Genomic DNA, 21,308 nt, shown 5'->3' on the forward strand with positions numbered 1-21,308 from the left:
GCCTCCGTGGTTGAGCGTCCACCTAGAAACCAGGAGGTCAGGGTTCGATTCCCGGGCGGGACAGACGCCCGGGTTGCGGGCTGGATCCCCAGTGTGGGGCGTGCAGGAGGCAGCCGGTCCACGGTTCCCTCTCATCATGGATGTTTCTCTCCCTCCCTCTCCCACGTCAATAAAAATATATTTTTTTTTAAAAAAAGAGAGAGAAAATGAGAGGTGAAACAAGGCCGTCTGCAAGGTCAAGGGTGGCGGCTGTTTCTCCCTCCCAACGCTTCGCAGGCTGTTCGTCTTTAATTAAATTAGCCACATCCTCCGCGGAGGAGGGGGAGGAAAACCATTCATCACCTCCCTGGAAAAGGGACGGCTGGCCCGGTGTGTTAATTGGATCGGTCGATACTGAGCCTTTACAGAAATGTCAAGGTTTTCCTTTGACGTCTTGAAGGTTAGTCACCGAGCCCGTAATTTATACCGTGGGCCTTTTTCGTTGTCAGATTTAACCGTCGCAAACGTGTGGTGGGGGTGGTGGTGGGGGTGGTGGTGTTTTGGGTGGGGTTGGAGGAAGACAGTAACGCTGTAACAGGAACGATTGAGGACGCAAAGGACTTGGAGCACCCAATCGCTGATTGGAGACAAAAAAAAAAAAATTATTGTAGCAGGCCCATCCTGTTTAAAAATATTTTTTTAAATATATTTTATTAATTTTTTACAGAGAGGAAGGGAGAGGGATAGAGAGCTAGAAACATCGATGAGAGAGAAACATCCATCAGCTGCCTCCTGCACACCTCCCACTGGGGATGTGCCCGCAACCAAGGTCCATGCCCTTGACCGGAATCGAACCCAGGACCCTTCAGTCTGCAGGCCGACGCTCTATCCACTGAGCCAAACCGGTTTCGGCTTTAAAAATATTTCTTAAAATATTTTTTTAAAAAAGCCATGGCTGCTTTTTGTTGTTGTTGTTTTGTTTTTTTTTCTCAGTGGTTAGAGCGTCCACCCATGGACGGAAGGGTCAAGGATTCGATTCCCGATCCGGCTGGCGGGGTTTGCTCCCCGCCCCCAAGTCGGGACGCATGCGGGAGGCATTCAAGCGATGTGGGTCTCTCGCGTCAATGTTTCTCTCTCTCCCCCATCCTCTCCCTTGGGGGGGGGGGGGAATTATACACATATATGTATATGTGTATGTATACGTATATGTATATGTATATGTATACGTATATGTATATGTATACGTATATGTATATGTATATGTATACGTATACATATATGTATGTGTATGTGTATATGTATGTATATATGTATATATATGTATATGTATGTATGTATGTGTATATGTATATGTATATGTATACGTATACGTATACGTATATGTATACGTATATGTATATGTATACGTATATGTATATGTATATGTATATGTGTATATATATATAAAATAAGTGAAGAATTGAGCCAAAGCTTAAATCAAAGCTTAAAAAGTCCATTCTCTGTCATATGAACACACACGAGACTCACCCAAACAAAAACGTCTATTCCTGACTCCTGTGTCTTTGAGGAAAAAAACACTAAGAATAGTTCTGCCCTAGCTGGTTTGCTTCATCGATGAGAGAGAAACATCCATCAGCTGCCTCCTGCACACCCCCACCTGGGGTTACAGGGGTGGGCAAACTTTTTGACTCGAGGGCCACCATGGGTTCTTCAACTGGACCGGAGGGCCGGAACAAAAGCATGGATGGAGTGTTTGTGTGAACTAATATAAATTCAAAGTAAAGGAGCGGAGGGGAGAGCAAGAGAACCGGATAGAACAGCCGGATCCGGCCCGCGGGCCGTAGTTTGCCCACGGCTGGGTTAGCACATCCGTTCTCGGGTTTGATTCCCGGTCAAGGGCATGTACCTGGGTTGCAGGTTTAATGCCCCCCCCGCCACCTGCCCGCCCTCCCCCATCAGGGCACGTATGGAGACAACCTTTTGGTGTGTCTCTGACATCCATGTTCCTCTTGCTCACCCCCTCTCGTCCCCTCTCTCTGAAAAAAAAAAAAAAAATCCATGGGAAAAATCTCCGGTGAGGATTAACAGCAACAACGAAATCGTTCTCCCTCATCTTCAATGACTGATTTTTTAAAAATATATATTTTTTTATTTATTTATTTTTAAATATATTTTACTGATTTTTTACAGAGAGGAAGGGAGAGGGATAGAGAGTGAGAAACATCGATGAGAGAGAAACATCCATCAGCTGCCTCCTGCACACCTCCTACTGGGGATGTGCCCGCGACCAAGGTACATGCCCTTGACCGGAATCGAACCTGGGACCCTCCAGTCCGCAGGCCGACGCTCTATCCACTGAGCCAAACCGGTTAGGGCTAAAATATATATATATATTTATTGATTTCAGAGAGGAAGGGAGAGTGGGAGAAACATCCATGATGAGAGAGAATCATGGATCGGCTGCCTCCTGCACGCCCCCCACACTGGGGATGGAGTCCGCAACCCGGGCACGTGCCCTTGACCGGAATCGAACCCGGGACCCTTCAGTCCGCAGGCCAGTGCTCTATCCACTGAGCCACACGGGCTAGGGCTTCGATGATTGACTTTTCAACAGTGGCTTATGAGAAAAAATAAAAAAAAAGCCCTTTTTTTTACGGTGATGAAGGCAGACAGCTTCAAAGGATGACGGCGTTGGCTTTGTGTTGGACGGAACTTCAAAGAGTGGGCTCCCTTCTGGCCTTTATCAAGTGCTTTGGGGCCTTGACCCACAGCCAGGACGTCCGTGAGGGCTGACCTTGGGAGGCCAACATCCCGACCTTGGCCCCGGGGGAGACCGGCATTGCCTGTGGGACCTCTTCCCGGGTGCTGTGCTGGCCTTTCTTTCATCGATGAGAGAGAAACATCCATCGGTGGACCGTGGCTGGGGCAGGGACGATGCGTGTGGAGTTCTGTAGCTGAGTTTGGACCGTCCGTCTCCGGCATCAAAAACAGAGGGACGCCGAAACCGGTTTGGCTCAGTGGATAGAGCGTCAGCCTGTGGACTGAAGGGTCCCGGGTTCGATTCCGGGTCAAGGGCACGTACCTTGGTTGCGGGCACATCCCCAGTGGGAGGTGTGCAGGAGGCAGCTGATCGATGTTTCTCTCTCATCGATGTTTGTAACTCTCTATCCCTCTCCCTTCCTCTCTGTAAAAAATCAATAAAATATATTTTAAAAAATTAAAAAAAAAAAAAAAAAAAAAGAACAGAGGGACATTTGGGCCCAGCCGGTGTGGCTCAGGGGTTGAGCGTCCATCTAGGAACCAGGAGGTCACGGTTCGATGCCCGGTCAAGGGCACATGCCCAGGTGGCAGGCTCGATCCCCAGTGGGGGACGTGCAGGAGGCAGCCGATCCATGCTTCTCTCTCATCGTGGATGTTTCTCTCTCTCTCCCTCTCCCTTGCTCTCTGAAATCAATAAAAATATATTTTTAAAATATATATATGTATATTAAAAAAAAAGAAAAAAGCTGGTGACGGTGGCATAGAGGACCCAGAGCTTTGAGGGATGTTGGGGTGCTCACTCCCGGGGAAGATGGGGGACGGGGCTGCCACCAGCAGGAACCTGGCCCTCTGCCCGTCATCAGGGATTGGGCCTGGCGCACCAGCCGCGAGCATTCCAGAGACAAACACGCCGGCTGCGAAATTAATGATCTAGAATTAAAAGGACGCCGCGTCCCCGGGAACGTGATTTATTTCGAGAATTCCATGCGCAAGCAACTTTGGGCGCGGAGCCTCAGAGAGCAGCGCCCTGGCACCTCCGGGCAGATTAATTTCCGCCGGAGAATGAACTCGGGGCGGGGGGTGGGGGGGGCAGGCGGAGGAGCGACGATGTTCCCCCAGAAATACGTCTCCCTCTTGCTAAGGGGGAGAGGGGCTCGGAGAAGTCAGAGGGGGGTGTTCTTTCTCCGGGACAGGCCATGGCCTTCAGCGGCTCTTCTCAGCGGCTCTGCAGGAGCTGTGCAGACAGTAAAAGAGTTTGGGGGAAATTAGGGCGCCACGGGGCGGGGGGGGGGGGAGGGGGGAAGCTTGCTAGTTCATTACCAGTTGCCAACGTTCCCTGCCCTTTTATTTTATATATATATGTATATATTTTTTTAAAATATATTTTATTGATTTTTTACAGAGAGGAAGGGAGAGGGACAGAGAGCTAGAAACATCGATGAGAAACATCGATCAGCTGCCTCCTGCACACCTCCCACTGGGGATGTGCCCGCAACCAAGGTCCATGCCCTTGACCGGAATCGAACCCGGGACCCTTCAGTCCGCAGTCCGACGCTCTATCCACTGAGCCAAACCGGTTAGGGCTTAATATATTTTATTGATTTTTTTACAGGGAGGAAGGGAGAGGGAGAGAGAGTTAAAAACATCGATGAGAGAGAAACATCGATCAGCTGCCTCCTGCACACCTCCCACTGGGGATGTGCCCGCAACCAAGGTACGTGCCCTTGACCGGAATCGAACCCGGGACCCTTCAGTCCGCAGTCCGACGCTCTATCCACTGAGCCAAACCGGTTAGGGCTTAATATATTTTATTGATTTTTTTACAGGGAGGAAGGGAGAGGGAGAGAGAGTTAAAAACATCGATGAGAGAGAAACATCCATCAGCTGCCTCCTGCACACCTCCCACTGGGGATGTGCCCGCAACCAAGGTACGTGCCCTTGACCGGGAATCAAACCCGGGACCCATCTGTCCGCCGGCTGTTAACTCTATCCACTGAGCCAAACCGGTGAGGGCCAATTTTTTATTTTATTTTTTAAATACGTTTTTATTGATTTCACAGAGAGGAAGGGAGAGGGAGAGAAACATCCACCATGAGAATCATGGACCGGCTGCCTCCTGCACGCCCCCTCCTGGGGATGGAGCCCACAACCCGGGCATGTGTCCTGACCGGGAATCGAACCCTGACCTCCTGGTTCCTAGGTCGACGCTCAACCCCTGAGCCACACCCGCCGGGTTATTTTTTTAAAATTTTTGTTAACTTCTTACCAGAGACCATTTTTTCCATTGCTTTTTCAGAGATTGGAAGGGAGGGAGGGAGGGGGGTGGAGAGAGAGAGACACATTGATGTGAGAGATACGTGAACGGTTGCCTCCCGCTCGCACCCCGACTGGAGGCAGGAAGCAACCCCACAACCCAGGTACGTGGCCTTGACCCAGAATCGAACCCGAGACCCTTCCGTGCACGCCAGCCGCCATCCTAACTGCTTCACCACCCTGGCCAGGCCTCTCATTTAGGTTTTGACGGTGGTTGGACGCCTCTTGACCTGGCTGATGTGGCTCCGTGGATGGACCGTTGGCCTGGGGGGGTCCCTGGTTCGATTCCTGGTCAAGGGCACATGCCGGGTTGTGGGCTCCATCCCCGGGGGCGGGGGGCGGGCAGGAGGCAGCCGATCCGTGATTCTCTCTCCGCATGGATGTTTCTCTCTCTCTCTCTCTCTCTCTCTCTCTCTCTCTCTCTCTCTCTCTCTCTGTCCCTTCCTCTCTGACATTATATTTGAAAAACCAACAAAAACCAGCCCTCCATAAAATAATAAATAAAACAACGCCGGCTACTCTGGGTGTCTGAGTGCCCACCCCGTCCTTGGATCCTCTCCCAGCTCCAAGAGGAAGCGGGCCTGGGCGGCTGCAGGCCGTGCCGGGAAGGCAGCATGAAATACTCGTCCCCCACCCCCCACCCCCGGGGGGGGGGGGGAAGGAACCGGCCTTTGATTTTGAGGATTCAAACTCCAACCCGCACCCTGAGCCTTTGAATGAAGCCACCTCAGGCTTTTTCTTTTTTTTTTCTTTTTTCTTTTTGGCTGAAGCAGCAAGGAGGCGAAGAGATGGGAAGGCAGGGGAAGGAGGGGCAGGGGCCGGCTTTTTTTTCCAGTTTCAGGTCGGATTTAACGAGCGAACGGCCGCCTTTCTGCTTTCGAACCCCCTAGAGAGGCTTGCTTCTATGACAAGGCAGATCTTCAAGGAGGAACAGGAGGGGGGGGGCCCCCCCTTTGATCAGGTTCCCCTCTGAGCTGTCGGAGGCGGCCCCTGGGACTCCCCCGGCCGAGGGTGCAAGAAAGGTGAGGCCGGCGTGGCTCAGGGGTGGCGCGTCGACCTGTGAACCAGGAGGTCACGGTAGATTCCCGGTCAGGGCACATGCCTGAGTGGCCGGCTCCATCCCCAGTGTGGGGCGTGCAGGAGGCAGCCGATCCATGATTCTCTCTCATCATGGATGTTTTTTTTTTTTTTTTTCCTATGTTAATCCTCACCGGAGGATATTTTTCCATTGATTTTTCTTTAGAGGGAGGGGAGAGACAGAGAGAGAAAGAGGGATGTCACAGAGACACATCAATGGGTTGCCTCCTGCATGAGCCCCAACCAGGGCCAGGGGGACGGAGCCTGCCACCGAGGTCCATGCCCTTGACCAGAAATCGGCCCGGCATCCTTCAGTCTGCAGGCCGATGCTCTATCCACTGAGCCAAACCGGCTAGGGCTCATCATTGATGTTTCTCTCTCTCTCTCTCTCCCTTCCTCTCTCTGAAATCAATAAAACATACATATATTTTTATAAAGACCGAAAGGTGGCTCGGCCGGCGTGGCTCAGTGGGTGGAGCATCGACCTATGAACCAGGAGGTCACGGTCCCATTCCCGGTCGGGGCACATGCCCGGGTTGCCGGCTCCATCCCCAGTGTGGGGCGTGCAGGAGGCAGCCGGTCCATGATTCTCTCTCACCCTTGGTGCCTCTCTCTCTCTCTCTCTCTCCCCCCCTTCCTCTCTGAGATCAATAAAAAATATATTTAAAAAATGACGATGATGAAAAATAAACAAATAAAAAGACAGAAAGGTGAGGGCCTTTCAGGACGGAGCCAGCAGAGCCCCGCGCTCCTGACACGGCCCCCCCCCACCTGCTGTTTCAGGTCTCCGAATTCGACCCTTTGACCTTCACCAGCGTCATCGAGTGCGAGAGGCCCAACAATGACCTGAGCAGGTTCCGAGGCTGCATGTGAGTGTCATCGTCCCTCCCTCTGCCCCTGCGCCTGTCCTTCTGTCCGACAGGCGGCATGTATGTGCACGCTGGGCCCCGGAGCAACGTGGAGTTAGGGTGCTGGCCGGCCACGCCTGCCACAAATTCTCGTGTAACTTTGGGCTCTCCCAAATGCTTCGCCAGTAACAGCCAACTGTGGACCGGAACAGTTGATTTACATATTTTTTTAAATATATTTTTTATTGATTTTTTTACAGAGAGGAAGGGAGAGGGATAGAGAGTTAGAAACATCGATGACAGAGAGACATCGATCAGCTGCCTCCTGCACACCCCCCACTGGGGATGTGCTCGCAACCCAGGTACATGCCCTTGACCGGAATCGAACCCGGGACCCTTCCGTCCGCAGGCCGACGCTCTATCCACTGAGCCAAACCAGTTAGGGCTGATTTACATATTTTTAAAAATATATATGTTTTTTTATTGATTTCAGAGAGGAAGGGAGAAGGAAAGAGGGAGATAGAAACATCGATGATGATGAGAGAATCATGGATCAGCTGCCTCCCGCACGCCCCCCCCACTGGGGATGGAGCCCGTACCCCCGGGCGCGTGCCCTTGACCGGGAGTGGAACCGTGACCTCCTGGTCCCTAGGTCGACGCTCAGCCACGGAGCCACCACTGGTCAGGCAATAAAAATATACTTAAAAACAAAACAGCAGCCACCGGCACTTGAACCGGTAGAAAAACTGGTGTTGATTTGGATAAAGGAAAAACAGTTAGCCGGCGATAGCCTCTTGGAGGCAGTGATGTGTGAAAAATCCCTCTCAGGCCGGCAGGGGGTGGTTCGATCAATTTAAGAGGCGTTAGTTGATGGATTCACCGGCCCATTACACAGGCACTGTATATGAGAACGGGGGGGGGGGGGGGGAAGGGGAACCACGTGGGGGTCTGGGCCGGGTGAGTTCCGTTTGCATCCTTTGTGAGGGAAACAAAGGATTCCATCTGCGAACACATTCCTTCTGGAACAGCTTCCGGGAACGAATTAGCGTTTGAGACCGAGGGTCGCGGGGCACACGGTTCTTGAGGTTCCCCCAGAGCTGCCCCGGCCGGCGTGGCTCAGGGGTTGAGCGTCCACTTAGGAACCAGGAGGTCACGGTTCGATTCCCGGTCAGGGTGCATGCCCGGGTGGTGGGCTCCATCCCCAGTAGGGGAGACGTGCAGGAGGCCGCCGATCCATGATTCTCATCATTGATGTTTCTCTCTCTCTCCCTCTCCCTCTCCCTCTCCCTCTCCCTCTCCCTCTCCCTCTCCCTCTCTGGAATCAATCCTATATAATAAAGATGTAATATGCAAATGGTCGTTACGCCGTGCAGCATAAGAACCAGATCGGGGATTAGCAGGAGGGTGGGGCAGTGAGCTACAAGCAGGCAGGGAAAGCTACAGGGCAGTGAGCTACTGGCAAGTTACTGGCGCACAGATTGGTGTGCAGGGCTACTAGTAAAAATATATTTGAAAACAGGTTTTCTAAAGCCATGACCGGTGTGGCTCAGTGGATAGAGCGTCGGCCTGCGGACTGAAGGGTCCCGGGTTCGATTCCGGTCAAGGGGATGGACCTTGGCAGCGGGCACATCCCCAGTAGGGAGGTGTGCAGGAGGCAGCTGATGGATGTTTCTCTCTCATCGATGTTTCTGACTCTCTCTCCCTCTCCCTTCCTCTCGGTAAAAAAAATCAATAAAATATATATTTTTTTTAAACAAAAAGGTTCCCTAAAGCTCATCCAGAGCAAACCCTGGGGATGCTCTTAGCAGCCAGTTCCCAGTGAACGGCGACTAGAATCCACGGCGGCAGGGTACCCGCCCTCTGGGGTCCTTGTCCGCCCTCCCCGCCCTGCACCCGGCGTCCCGGCCTTCCCTCCCCGAGGCAGCACAGCCCGTGTAGGTGTCCTGCGTGACGCACGTCCCCCCCCACAGCATGCATGACAACGGGAAGAAGGCCGGGCTGCACAAGGAGAACCTGCTGCTGCGAGGCTGCACCATCAGGAACACGGAGGCCGTGGTCGGCATCGTCATCTACGCAGGTGGGCACGCGTGTCGCAAGCGGTGGGGGCTGGGGCGGCGCCGGCCGCCCTCCTTGTCCTCTGAGCTCTGGAGCATCCGTCCTTTTTATTTTTTATTTTTTATTTATTTATTTATTTTTAAATGTTAAGAGCGCAGTATCTTTTTTTTTTTTTTTTTTAATATATTTTTATTGACATTTTTTACAGAGAGGAAGGGAGAGGGAGAGAGAGCCAGAAACATCGATGAGAGAGAAACATCAATCAGCTGCCTCCTGCACACCTCCCACTGGGGATGTGCCCGCAACCAAGGTCCATGCCCCTGACCGGAATCGAACCCGGGACCCCCCAGTCCGCAGGCCGACGCTCCATCCACTGAGCCAAACTGGTTTCGGCTGTCCTTTTCTTTTTAAAATACATTTGTATGGATTTCAGAGAGGAAGGGAGAGGGGGGGAGAGAGAGAGAGACATCTGTGATGAGAGAGAATCATGGATCGGCCGCCTCCTGCACGCCCCCTACTGGGGATCGAGCCCACAACCCCGGCAGGTGCCCTGACCGGGAATCGAACCGTGACCTCCTGGTTCATAGGTCAGTGCTCAACCTCTGAGCCATACTGACTGGGTTTTTGTGTTTTTTTTTCTGATTATAAAAGTAGCATAACTCTAGCCGGTTTGGCTCAGTGGATAGAGCATCGGCCTGCGGACTGAAGGATCCCGTGTTCGATTCCCGGTCAGGGGCACAGGCCTGGGTTGCGGGCTTGGTCCCCAGTAGGGGGCGTGCAGGAGGCAGCCGATCCGTGATTCTCTCTCATCATTATGTTTCTCTATCTCTCCCTCTCTGAAATCAATAAGAATCCTATTTAATAAAAGCCTAATATGCAAATCAACTGAACGACGGAATGACTGGCGGAACGACCGGTCCCTATGACACACACTGACCACCAGGGGGCAGATGCTCCATGCAGGAGCTGCCCCCAGCCCGCAGGCCCCAGGCTAGCCAAGGGGGGTGGGAGCGGGGGGTCCCCCGATCTCCCCACCGGTTGCCCCGCCGATCAGCCCTGATCGCCGGCCAGGCCTAGGGACCCTACCTGTGCATGAATTTCGTGCACTGGGCCTCTAGTATATATATATAAATATATATAAGCTTATATATATATGTATAAGCTTTTTTATATATATAAAAGCTTATATATATAATATATATATATATTAAGCTTTTGTATATATATATAAAAGCTTAATATGCAAAATGTCCCCTCAGAAGTTCAACCAACTGGGAGTTTGATTGCTCGCTATGACGTGTGCTGACCACCAGGGGTGGCGTGGGAAGAAGGAAGGCCCAGGCCAGCAGCTGGCAGCTTCTAGGGACCCTACCCGTGCACGAATTTCATGCACTGGGCCTCTAGTATATATATGTGTGTGTGTGTGTGTGTGTGTGTGTGTGTGTGTGTGTGTGTGTGTGTGTTTTCTTTACCTAGACTCGCCCTAACTGGCTTGGCTCAGTGGAGAGAGCATCAGCCTGCGGACTGCAGGGTCCCGGGTTCGATTTCGGCCAAGGGCACACGCCCGGGTTGCGGGCTTGATCCCCAGTCGGGAGCGTGCAGGAGGCAGCCGATCCATGATTCTCTTTCATCATGGATGTTTCTCTCTCTCTCGCTCCCTCTCCCTTCCTCTCTGACATCGATAAAGGAATATATATTTTAAAAGTAAATAAATGACGTACATAGACCCATTGCAGATTGTTTGGGCAATGAAGAAATGAGCAAAAAGCACAATACCTGATCCCATCCTGACCAAAAAGCGTTCCCCCTGAGCATTAGCCTGTGGCCTCCCTGCAGCCCCATGGCTGTGGCCGGGTTCAGATCATGTATATGCCTTGCTCCCTTTATTTTATTTTTTTAATGTATTTTATTGATTTTTTACAGAGAGGAAGGGAGAGGGATGGAGAGTTAGAAACATCGATGAGAGAGAAACATCGATCAGCTGCCTCCTGCACACCCCCTACTAGGGATGTGCCCGCAACCAAGGTCCATGCCCTTGACCGGAATCGAACCCGGGACCCTTCCGTCTGCAGGCCGACGCTCTATCCACTGAGCCACACCGGTCAGGGCAAGCATATGCCCTGCTCTTTTGGCCTGGCCTGTCCCCTAGGCCCGTGGTCGGCACATGGCGGCTCACGAGCCACAGGCGGCTCTTGGGCCCCTTGAGTGTGGCTCTTCCACAAAATACCACGGCCTGGATGCGTCTGTTTGGAAGAAGTGGCGTTAGAGGAAGTTCACGTTTAAAAAACTGGGCTTGCCGAAACCGGTTTGGCTCAGTGGATAGAGCGTCCGCCTGCGGACTGAAGGGTCCCAGGTTCGATTCCGGTCAAGGGCATGGACCTTGGTTGCGGGCACGTCCCCAGGTGGAGGTGTGCAGGAGGCAGCTGATCAATGTTTCTCTCTCATCAATGTTTCTAACTCTCTATCCCTCTCCTTTCCTCTCTGTAAGAAATCAATAAAATATATTAAAAAAAAAAAAATTGGGCTCTCCAAAGAAATGTCCATCGTCGTCCTGTGGATATTTGGCTCCGTGGACGAATGAGTCTGCCGACCACTGGTCTAGGTATTCCTGGATGGCAGGAGCGTTCTACTTCCATCCGCAGAGACGGTGCCAGGGGCCCCCCGTCCCTGCTGGGCACGGAGCGCCCGCACCCCCTCATCCTCTGCCCCCTCCCTTTTGTCCTCCCCCCCCCCCCCCCGCAACAGGACATGAAACCAAGGCGCTGCTGAACAACAGCGGCCCTCGCTACAAGCGCAGCATGCTGGAGAGGCAGATGAACTGCGACGTGCTCTGGTGTGTCCTCCTCCTCGTTTGTATGTCTCTGTTTTCAGCGGTCGGTAAGTCTCCTCGCGGGGACGGCCTCCGGGCGGGCCTGGTGGGCTGCCCACGACTTCTTCTTAGGCCCTCAAGCAGGCGTCCTCAAACGACGGCCCGCGGGCCACAGGCGGCCCGCCGAGGACATGGATCCGGCCCGCCGGGTGCCGCTGCCTGTCCTGCGTAGCAGCCGACGCGTCCCGGGCCCGCAGTGCGCATAGGAATTTGTCCATCGTTTGTTTTGTTTTTTTAAAACTGTAGTCCGGCCCTCCAGCGGTCTGAGGGACAGGGAACTGGCCCCCTGTTTAAAAAGTTTGAGGACCCCTGCCCTCAAGCGAAGGGGCACCGGCAGGGGGGATCCGCCGGGGCCACGTGGAGATGCTCAGACGTGCGGGCGTGGCACCCTGCGTTACGTTTCCCGTTGGAAACTTCCTGGGCGGAAGGATGTTTCGTTTTTATTATTATTATTTTGTTGTTGTTGTTAACGCTCATCGGAGGATATTTTCCCATTGATCTTTTTTTTTTTTTTATATGTTTTATTGATTTTTTTTTTTTTTACAGAGAGGAAGGGAGAGAGTTAGACACATTGTGATGAGAGAGAAACATCCATCAGCTGCCTCCTGCACACGCCCTACTGGGGCTGTGCCCGCAACCAAGGTACATGCCCTTGACCGGAATCGAACCTGGGACCCCTCAGTCCGCAGGCCAACACTCTATCCACTGAGCCACACCGGTGAGGGCCCCATTGATCTTTAGAGAGAGTGGAAGAGAGAGGGAGAGACAGAGAGAAACATCGATGAGAGAGAAACATCCATCAGCTGCTTCCTGCACACTCCCTACTGGGGATGTGCCCGCAACCAAGGTACATGCCCTTGACCGGAATTGAACCCGGGACCCTTTGACCCGCAGGCCGACGCCCTATCCACGGAGCCAACCCGGCTAGGGCTTTATTGGTTTTTTGGGGTTTTTTTTAAATATATTTTTATTGATTTCAGAGAGGAAGGGAGAGGGAGAGAGAGAGAGAGAGACCCATCAACAAGGAGAGAGAATCATGGATCGGCGGCCTCCTGCACGCCCCGCACTGGGGATGGAGCCCACAACCCGGGCGTGTGCCCTTGACCAGGAATCGAACCCGAGCCGTGACCTCCTGGTTCCTAGGTGGATGCTCACCCCCTGCGCCACGCCGGCGGGGCTGTGCTTTGCTTTCTTAGGCGACCAGCAGGCGCCTTGGGCCAAGATGCCCCCCCCCTCCACCCCCCACTGAGTAACAGTCTCTGGTTTGGCTTTTGTCTGCCCGGAGCCCTGGGATGAGTGACTCTTCTCTCTCTGAACGTTGCCACAGGCCACGGCGTGTGGGTGCGGCGGTATCAAGAGAAGGAAGCGCTGTTTGGCGTCCCCGAGGCGGACGGCAGCTCCTGGTCCCCGGTCACGGCGGCGGTGTATTCGTTCCTGACGATGATCATCGTCCTGCAGGTACGGTGGGGAGGGCTCTCGTCCTACGCTTCTGCCCGGAACTCGGAAAGCCCTCGGGTTCTGCCAGGGTTTCCTGTTCACCCCGCCCCGGGGCCAGGGACTGCGCGACGTACCTTCCGAAGGTGCTGCATTTTATCCAGACACCTAGTTTATCCAGAGGGCGTGTTCTTGGCTGATTTTCCAGCTCAGAGTCTCCATTGCCCTTCTCTCTCTCTCTCTCTCTCTCTCTCTCTCTCTCTTTTATATTTTATTGATTTCATTTTTTTTAAATATATTTTATTGATTTTCCACAGAGAGGAAGGAAGAGGGATAGAGAGTTAGAAACATCGATGAGAGAGAAACATCGATCAGCTGCCTCCTGCACACCTCCTACTGGGGATGTGCCCGCAACCAAGTTACGTGCCCTTGACCGGAATCGAACCTGGGACCTTTCAGTCCACAGGCCGACGCTCTATCCACTGAGCCAAACCGGTTTTGGCTATTTTATTGATTTCAGAGAGGAAGGGAGAGGGAGAAACATCCACGATGAGAGAGAATCATGCATCGGCTGCCTCCTGCACGCCCCCCAGTGGGGATCGAGCCCGCGACCCGGGCATGTGCCCTTGACTGGGAATCGAACCCCGACCTCCTGGTTCGTAGGTCGATGCTCAACCGCTCAGCCACGCCGGCCGGGGGTTCGTGGAGATTGCTCTTACGTTGTCAAAGCGAACCTGCCTGTTCTCCTGGGAGCCTTCTTGTCTTTGCAGAAACCACGTTGGTGGGGTGCGTCCGAGGGTCGGGCCGCTGGGAGCCTGGGGGACAGCGTGGGGGCCGAGGCCGCTGTGGCCCGAGGTGACGGGGCGCCGGGGACTCTGACTGAGCCAGTGTCTGTTGTCTCTTCTCTCCTTCTCTCTCCTCTCCTAGCCTTTCTCGAGCACCACTTAGCCGCGCGAACGCGCTCGTGTCTGTCCCGGCCCCGGGTACCGCCACGGAGGGTGTCTGCTGTCCCGTGGCACCTGCAGGCTGTCCTCTTTAAGCCCTTTTGCCTGTACCCTAAAACTCTTGCCCCATAGGACTCTAAACCCGCCTCCGTACACTCCGGAAGGTACAGTACAGCTCCTGCTACCTTGTGGTCTTGTCATTTCATTTTACTTTAGTTCATTTTATTTTGTTTTTATTTATTGTTTTCATCCTCACCCGAGGACGTTTTTCCATTGATTTTTTTTTTTTTTTTCAGGGAGCGTGGAAGGGAGAGGGGAAGACAGAGAAACATCGATGTGAGAGACACACACCGCCAATGGGTTGCCTCCTGCACGCGCTCGGACCAGGGCCCGGGCTGGAAGGAACCTGCCCTTGACCGGAATCGAACCCGGGACCCTTAGGTCCTCTGGCCGACGCTCTATTTACTAAGCCAAAACTGGCTAGGGTGTGTTGTCGTCATTTCATTGATTTTTATTTTTTATTTTTTTTAGAGAGAGAGGAAGGGAGAGGGATAGTAACTTCAAGGAGGAGACAGAATCACGGATCGGCTGCCTCCTGCACGCCCCACATTGGGGATGGAGCCCGCGACCCGGGCGCGTGCCCTGACCGGGAATCGAACCAGCGACCTCCTGGTTCCTAGGTCGACGCTCAACCCCTGCGCCACGCAGTTGTTGTCATGTTCAATAGCTTAGACCCGTGGCCGGCAAACCGCGGCTCGCGAGCCACAGGCGGCTCTTTGGCCCCTGGAGTGTGGCTCTTCCACAAAATACCACGGCCTGGGCGAGTCTGTTTTGAAGAAGTGGCGTTAGAGGACGTTTCAGTTTAAAACATTGGGCTCTCCAAAGAGATGTCCATCGTTGTCCTGTTGATACTGGGCTGTGTTGACGAAGGAGGTTGCCGACCGCTGGCTTAGACCAGTGGTTCCCAACGTGGGGCACACGCCCCAGAGCGGGGCAGTTTGACGTTGAAGGGGGGCGATTCGAGAAGGCGTTATTCGCAGTGAATGTTTTGCATGTCTTACGGTTCGAGGGGCCTCGTAGACAGTCTATAAATATAGACGGTGACATCCTGATGCATTTCCGTTCTCTGTGACATGTTTTGAAACTTTGCTATTTTTTCACATCCCTTCACGTTATTATTATTTTTTAACAATTCCTTAGTGATTTCTTCCCCAGTACGTCCACTGTCCTTTCGTCCTTTTGTTTTTCTGTCTCATGGATGCCACGTTCTTGGGAAGCTTGTGTAGACCACGTGCATGGCCTTTGAGGCTTCCTCCGCGTGAACAGGAGTTGCCTTTGTGAATAATAATAAGAATTCTGTGTCATGGAGGTAGGAGGGGGGGGGCCATCAGGATGTTAGAGATGCTTCGGTGGGGCGTGGCTGGAGCAAGGCGGGAAGCATTGGCCTAGACCAGTGGTCGGCAAACTCATTCGTCAACAGAGCCAAATATCCGCAGTACAACGATGGAAATTGCTTTTGAGAGCCAATTTTTTTAAAAATATTTTATTGATTTTTTACAGAGAGGAACAGAGAGCCAGAAACATCGATGAGAGAGAAACATCCATCAGCTGCCTCCTGCACACCTCCCACTGGGGATGTGCCCGCAACCAAGGTCCATGCCCTTGACCGGAATCGAACCTGGGACCCCTCCGTCCGCAGGCCGATGCTCTATCCACTGAGCCACACCAGTCAGGGCAAGAGCCAAATTTTTTATTTATTTATTATTATTATTTTTTAAATATATATTTTATTGATTTTTTACAGAGAGGAAGAGGGATAGTCAGAAACATCGATGAGAGAGAAACATCGATCAGCTGCCTCCTGCACACCTCCCACTGGGGATGTGCCCGCAACCAAGGTACATGCCCTTGACCGGAATCGAACCTGGGACCTTTCCGTTCACAGGCTGACGCTCTATCCACTGAGCCAAACCAGTCAGGGCAAGAGCCAAATTTTTTAAACTTAAACTTCTCCTAATGCCACTTCTTCAACACAGATTCGCCCAGGCCGTGGTATTTTGTGGAAGAGCCAGACTCCAGGGGCCAGAGAGCCACCTGTGGCTCGCGGGCCGCGGTTTGCCGACCACTGGCCTCGACGGATCCCGCGCGCCTCCCTGGCCCTCACGGTCGGTCCCTCACTTCTGGGCGCCCCGTGTCTCCCAGGTCCTGATCCCCATCTCGCTGTACGTCTCCATCGAGATCGTCAAAGTGTGCCAGGTGTACTTCATCAACCAGGACGCCGACCTGTACGACGAGGAGACGGACGCGCAGCTGCAGTGCCGCGCGCTGAACATCACGGAGGACCTGGGGCAGATCCAGTACATCTTCTCCGACAAGACGGGCACCCTGACCGAGAACAAGATGGTGTTCCGGCGGTGCACTGTGTCCGGGATGGAGTACTCGCACGACGCCAACGGTGAGTCCCCGCTGGGGGCTCCCGGGGTGGCGGGGCCCCGAGAACTGGTCCTGCCAAGCCTCGTGCATGCCCGCCCGCACACGCACACGCACACGCACACGCACAGAAACACACACACATCCTTCCAGGCTGACGGATGTTCCTTTGTTAACCCTCACCTGAGGGTTTTCGTTTTCCCATTGATTTTTTTAAAAATATATTTTATTGATTTTTTATAGAGAAGAAGGGAGAGGGAGAGAGAGTTAGAAACATCGATGAGAGAGAAACATCCATCAGCTGCCTCCTGCACACCTCCCACCTGGGGATGTGCCCGCAACCAAGGTCCATGCCCTTGACCGGAATCGAACCCGGGACCCTTGAGTCCGCAGGCCGACACTGTATCCACTGAGCCACACCAGCCAGGGCCAGAACCCTTTTCTTTTTTCTTTTTTTTATATATTTTATTGATTTTTTACAGAGAAGAAGGGAGAGGGAGAGAGAGTTAGAAACATCGATGGGAGAGAAACATCGATCAGCTGCCTCCTGCACACCCCCACCTGGGGATGTGCCCGCAACCAAGGTCCATGCCCTTGACCGGAATCGAACCTGGGACCCTTGAGTCCGCAGGCCGACGCTCTATCCACTGAGCCACACCGGTTAGGGCTTCCCATTGATTCTTTATGATTTTTCATTTCGTTATAGATCCTCCGTCGAGGATATTTTTTTTTTCCCCTGGATTTCGAGAGAGCGTGGAAGGGAGAGGGAGAGACAGAGAGAAACACCCATGTGAGAGAGACACGTCGATGGGTTGCCTCCCGCACGCGCCCCCAACCAGGGCCGGGAGCCTGCAACCGAGGTACGTGCCCTTCCTTGACCGGAATCGAACCCGGGACCCTTCAGTCCGCAGGCCGACGAGCTCCATCCACTGAGCCACACCGGCGAGGGTTTTCCATTGATTTTTTTAAAAAAAATATATATTTGTAATGCCCGGGTCGGCAAGGCTCCGTGATTGAGCATCAATCAACCTAGGTACCAGGCGGTGGGACAAGGGACTTGTGCGTGTGGGTGACACTGCCCCCTGGTGGCGGGCGTCCTTAAAGGCTCGCGCTGGTGATGGGGTGAGGGAGGACAGTGCCCTCGGGGCCTGAGCAGGGAGCCCGCTGCTGCTGCTGCTCCTCCCTGTGTGAGTCTCTGTCAGGACAGCCCCCCGCGAGCCAGGGGGCCCCGCGCCCAGCTAGGCCTTCCCCAACACCCGTGCCCCCAAGACCCCATTCACATCGAGGCTTCACCCGGAGAGGGGGCATCAAGGCTTCACACACTCGGCCTGTGTGTGTGCCAGAAAGGTCAGGGCCCACGCCCTCGCCGGTGTGGGTCCCGGGTTCGATTCTGGTCAAGGGCACGTACCTCGGTGGCAGGCTCCATTCCCCGGGCTGGCCCCTGGCCAGGGCTCAAGCAGGAGGCAACCGATCGATGTGTTTCTCTCCCATCGATGTTTCTCTCTGTCTTTCCCTCTCTCCCTAATAAAATCGATGGAACTATATCCTCGGGTGAGGAATAACAACAACAAAAAAAAAACAAAAAGAATAGGACCGCCGAAACCGGTTTGGCTCAGTGGATAGAGCGTCGGCCTGCGGACTGAAAGGTCCCAGGTTCGATTCCGGTCAAGGGCATGTACCTTGGTTGCGGGCACATCCCCAGTGGGAGGTGTGCGGGAGGCAGCTGATGGATGTTTCTCTCATCGATGTTTCTGACTATCTATCACTCTCCCTTCCTCTCTGTAAAATATCAATAAAATATATTTAAAAAAAAAAAAAAAAAGAATAGGACCCACGATTTGGCATGCCATGGGCCTAATACCACCACCCCACTCCCCACCCCACCCCAGCCTTGCTTCCTGGGACCTCAGCGAGCTCTGGGAGTGTTCTGGGCATCAGTTTCCTCATCTGTGAAATGGGTTGAGACTATCAGCCACATCAGGGGGCGTGTAGGTGCGTCCTCCATCCCTCGGTGGGAACCTTGTCGGGCCGTGCGCCCCCGCCCCCCCGCCCCGTGTCACCCCGTGGCCCTCTCCCCACAGCCCAGCGGCTGGCCCGGTACCAGGAGGCCGACTCGGACTCGGAGGAGCCGCTGCCCAGAGGCGGCTCTCTGTCCCAGCGCGGCAGCATCGGGAGCCACCAGAGCATCCGCCTGGTGCACCGGACGCAGAGCACCAGGTCGCACCGGCGCACGGGCAGCCGGGCCGAGGCCAGGAGGGCCAGCATGCTGTCCAAGCACACCGCCTTCAGCAGCCCCATGGTGAGGCCCCCCCCGGCCCTCCGAGGCCTCGGTGTGCTCTGGGGTGGCTGTTCTAGGGCACCTACCGGGGTTGCAGGTTCAGTCCCCAGTCGGGGCACGTACAGGAGGCAACCGGTGAAGGTTCCTCTCACATCCATGTTTCTCTCTCTCTCTCTCTCTCTCTCTCTCTCTCTCTCCCTCCCTGTCTCTCAATCTCTGTCTCTCTCTCTCTCACTTTCTCTCAAATCAATAAACATGTCCCCCTGGCTGGTTTGGCACAGTGGATAGACTGCAGCCGTGGGCAAACTACGGCCCGCGGGCCGGATCCGGCCCGTTCGGCTGTTCTCTCCGGCCCGCGGAGCCGAAAGAGCGGAGGGTTCTCTTGCTCTCCCCTCCGCTCCTTTACTTTGAATTTATACTAGTTCACACAAACACTCCATCCATGCTTTTGTTCCGGCCCTCCGGTCCAGTTTAAGAACCCATGGTGGCCCTCGAGTCAAAAAGTTTGCCCACCCCTGGGATATAGAGCGTTGGCCTGCAGACCAAAGGGTCCCGGGTTCGATTCCCGTTAAGGTCACGTACCTCGGTTGCAGCTTTGATCCCCAGCGCTGGTTGGGCTGGGAGCGGGAGGCAACTGATCAGTGTTTCTCTCCCATCGATGTCTCTCTCTCTCTCTCCCTCTCTCTCTCTCTCCTTCTCTCTCCCCCTCTTTCCTGCCTTCCACTCTCTCTAAAAACCAATGGGAAAAATGTCCTCAGGTGAGGATTTAAAAAAAAAAAAAAAAAAGAAAGAAATGAAAGAAATCAAGGTGCCTTTGTCCACCACCCAGACACACAGTAGTTCCCTGGGTCACAGACAGACACCGAGTAGGCCCCTCGGCCCCTGGCTTCTTCCAGGAGAAGGACATCACGCCCGACCCCAAGCTGCTGGAGAAGGTGAGCGAGTGCGACCGGCGCCTGGCCGTGGCGAGGCACCAGCAGCACCCGCTGGCCCACCTCTCGCCCGAGCTGTCCGACGTCTTCGACTTCTTCATCGCCCTCACCATCTGCAACACGGTCGTGGTCACCGCCCCGGATCAGCCCCGGCAAAAGGCAAGTCCCACCCCCCCCCCAAGGCCCTCGCGACCCCCAGGCTGTAGCCGTTGGGGGCCGGGATCAGGGGCCCTACACGACCTCCCGCAAGTCTCAGGCTCCCAGCTCCACGCAGGAGAGGGGACCCGACAGGCCGGGTCTGGGCAGGCCGGGACCGGGACTCGGGGGCCAGGACTGGGGGACTGGCCACCTGGACTAGGATCCTGAGGTCACCAGCCAGCTGCACAGGTTGACATTGGTTCAGGAAAGATTCTTTGGGGTTTGGGAATGTTATTTGCATATTTTTGTTTTTTTTTTAAATATATTTTTATTGATTCCGTAGAGAGGAACGGAGAGAGAGAGAGAGAGAGAAACATCAGTGGTGCGAGAGAATTTAATTCTCACCCGAAGATATGTTTATTGATTTGAGAGAGAGAGAGAGAGAGAGAGAGAGAAATACTGACATGAGGTCAACGCTCACCCATGAGCCACACGGCTGGGCTTGATTTTATTATTATTTTATTTCAGAGAGAGGAAGGAAGAGGGAGAGAGAGAGGGAAACATCCATGAGGAGAGAGAATCACGGATCGGCTGCCTCCTGCACGCCCCCCACTGGGGATGGAGCCTGCAACCCGGCATGTGCCCTGACCGGGAATGGAACCCTGACCTCCTGGTTCCTAGGTCGATGCCCAACCCCTGAGCCATGCCGGCCTGGCATATCGATGTTTTTCTCTCTCTCTCCTCCGTTCCGCTATGAAAAGCAATGGAAAAATATCTCAGGTGAGGAGAGAGAGAGAGAGAGAGAGAGAGAGAGGAGGGAAGGAAGGAAGGAAGGAAGGAAGGAAGGAAGGAAGGAAGGAAGGAAGGAAGGAAGAAAAAAGAAAGGGAAGGAAGGGAAAGAAATAAAAGAAAAGAAAAAGGAAGAAAGAGAGAGAAAGAGAAAGAGGGAAGGGAGGGAGGGGAGGGAGGAAGGAAGGAAGGAAGGAAGGAAGGAAGGAAGGGAAGGAAGGAAAAGAAATAAAAGAAAAAGGAAGAAAGAAAGAGAGAGAGAAAGAGAAAGGGGAGGGAGGGAGGAAGGAAGGAAGGAAGGAAGGAAGGAAGGAAGGAAGGAAGGAAGGAAGGAAGTATGTTGACTCTGGTTGCAACTTGCAATGTGCGCCCCGAAATCTAGGAATTGGGGAGAAGGACGGGCGTGCGGGTGGCAGCCTGGTGGGGACCCCACCTCACCGTCTCCCGGCCCCTCTCTCTCTC

The 21,308-nt window shown here is 53.8% G+C and overlaps 1 protein-coding gene across 1 annotated transcript in view; it reads left to right on the top strand.

The window, feature by feature from the left end:
* Positions 1-21,308, top strand: part of ATP10A (ATPase phospholipid transporting 10A (putative)) — a gene marked incomplete at both ends in the record, with an annotated part of 67,807 nt that overhangs the window by 18,017 nt on the left and 28,482 nt on the right. The window contains 8 exons of the mRNA XM_080651578.1: positions 6,014-6,074; positions 6,913-6,998; positions 8,948-9,054; positions 11,778-11,909; positions 13,229-13,359; positions 16,482-16,734; positions 18,791-19,008; positions 19,884-20,078. Of these exons, the coding sequence (XP_080507704.1) occupies positions 6,014-6,074; positions 6,913-6,998; positions 8,948-9,054; positions 11,778-11,909; positions 13,229-13,359; positions 16,482-16,734; positions 18,791-19,008; positions 19,884-20,078 (1,183 nt within the window). The remainder of the gene's footprint in view (positions 1-6,013; positions 6,075-6,912; positions 6,999-8,947; positions 9,055-11,777; positions 11,910-13,228; positions 13,360-16,481; positions 16,735-18,790; positions 19,009-19,883; positions 20,079-21,308) is intronic.

This window comes from Plecotus auritus (assembly GCF_963455305.1).
Source record: "Plecotus auritus genome assembly, chromosome: 15".
Taxonomy (NCBI): domain Eukaryota; kingdom Metazoa; phylum Chordata; class Mammalia; order Chiroptera; family Vespertilionidae; genus Plecotus; species Plecotus auritus.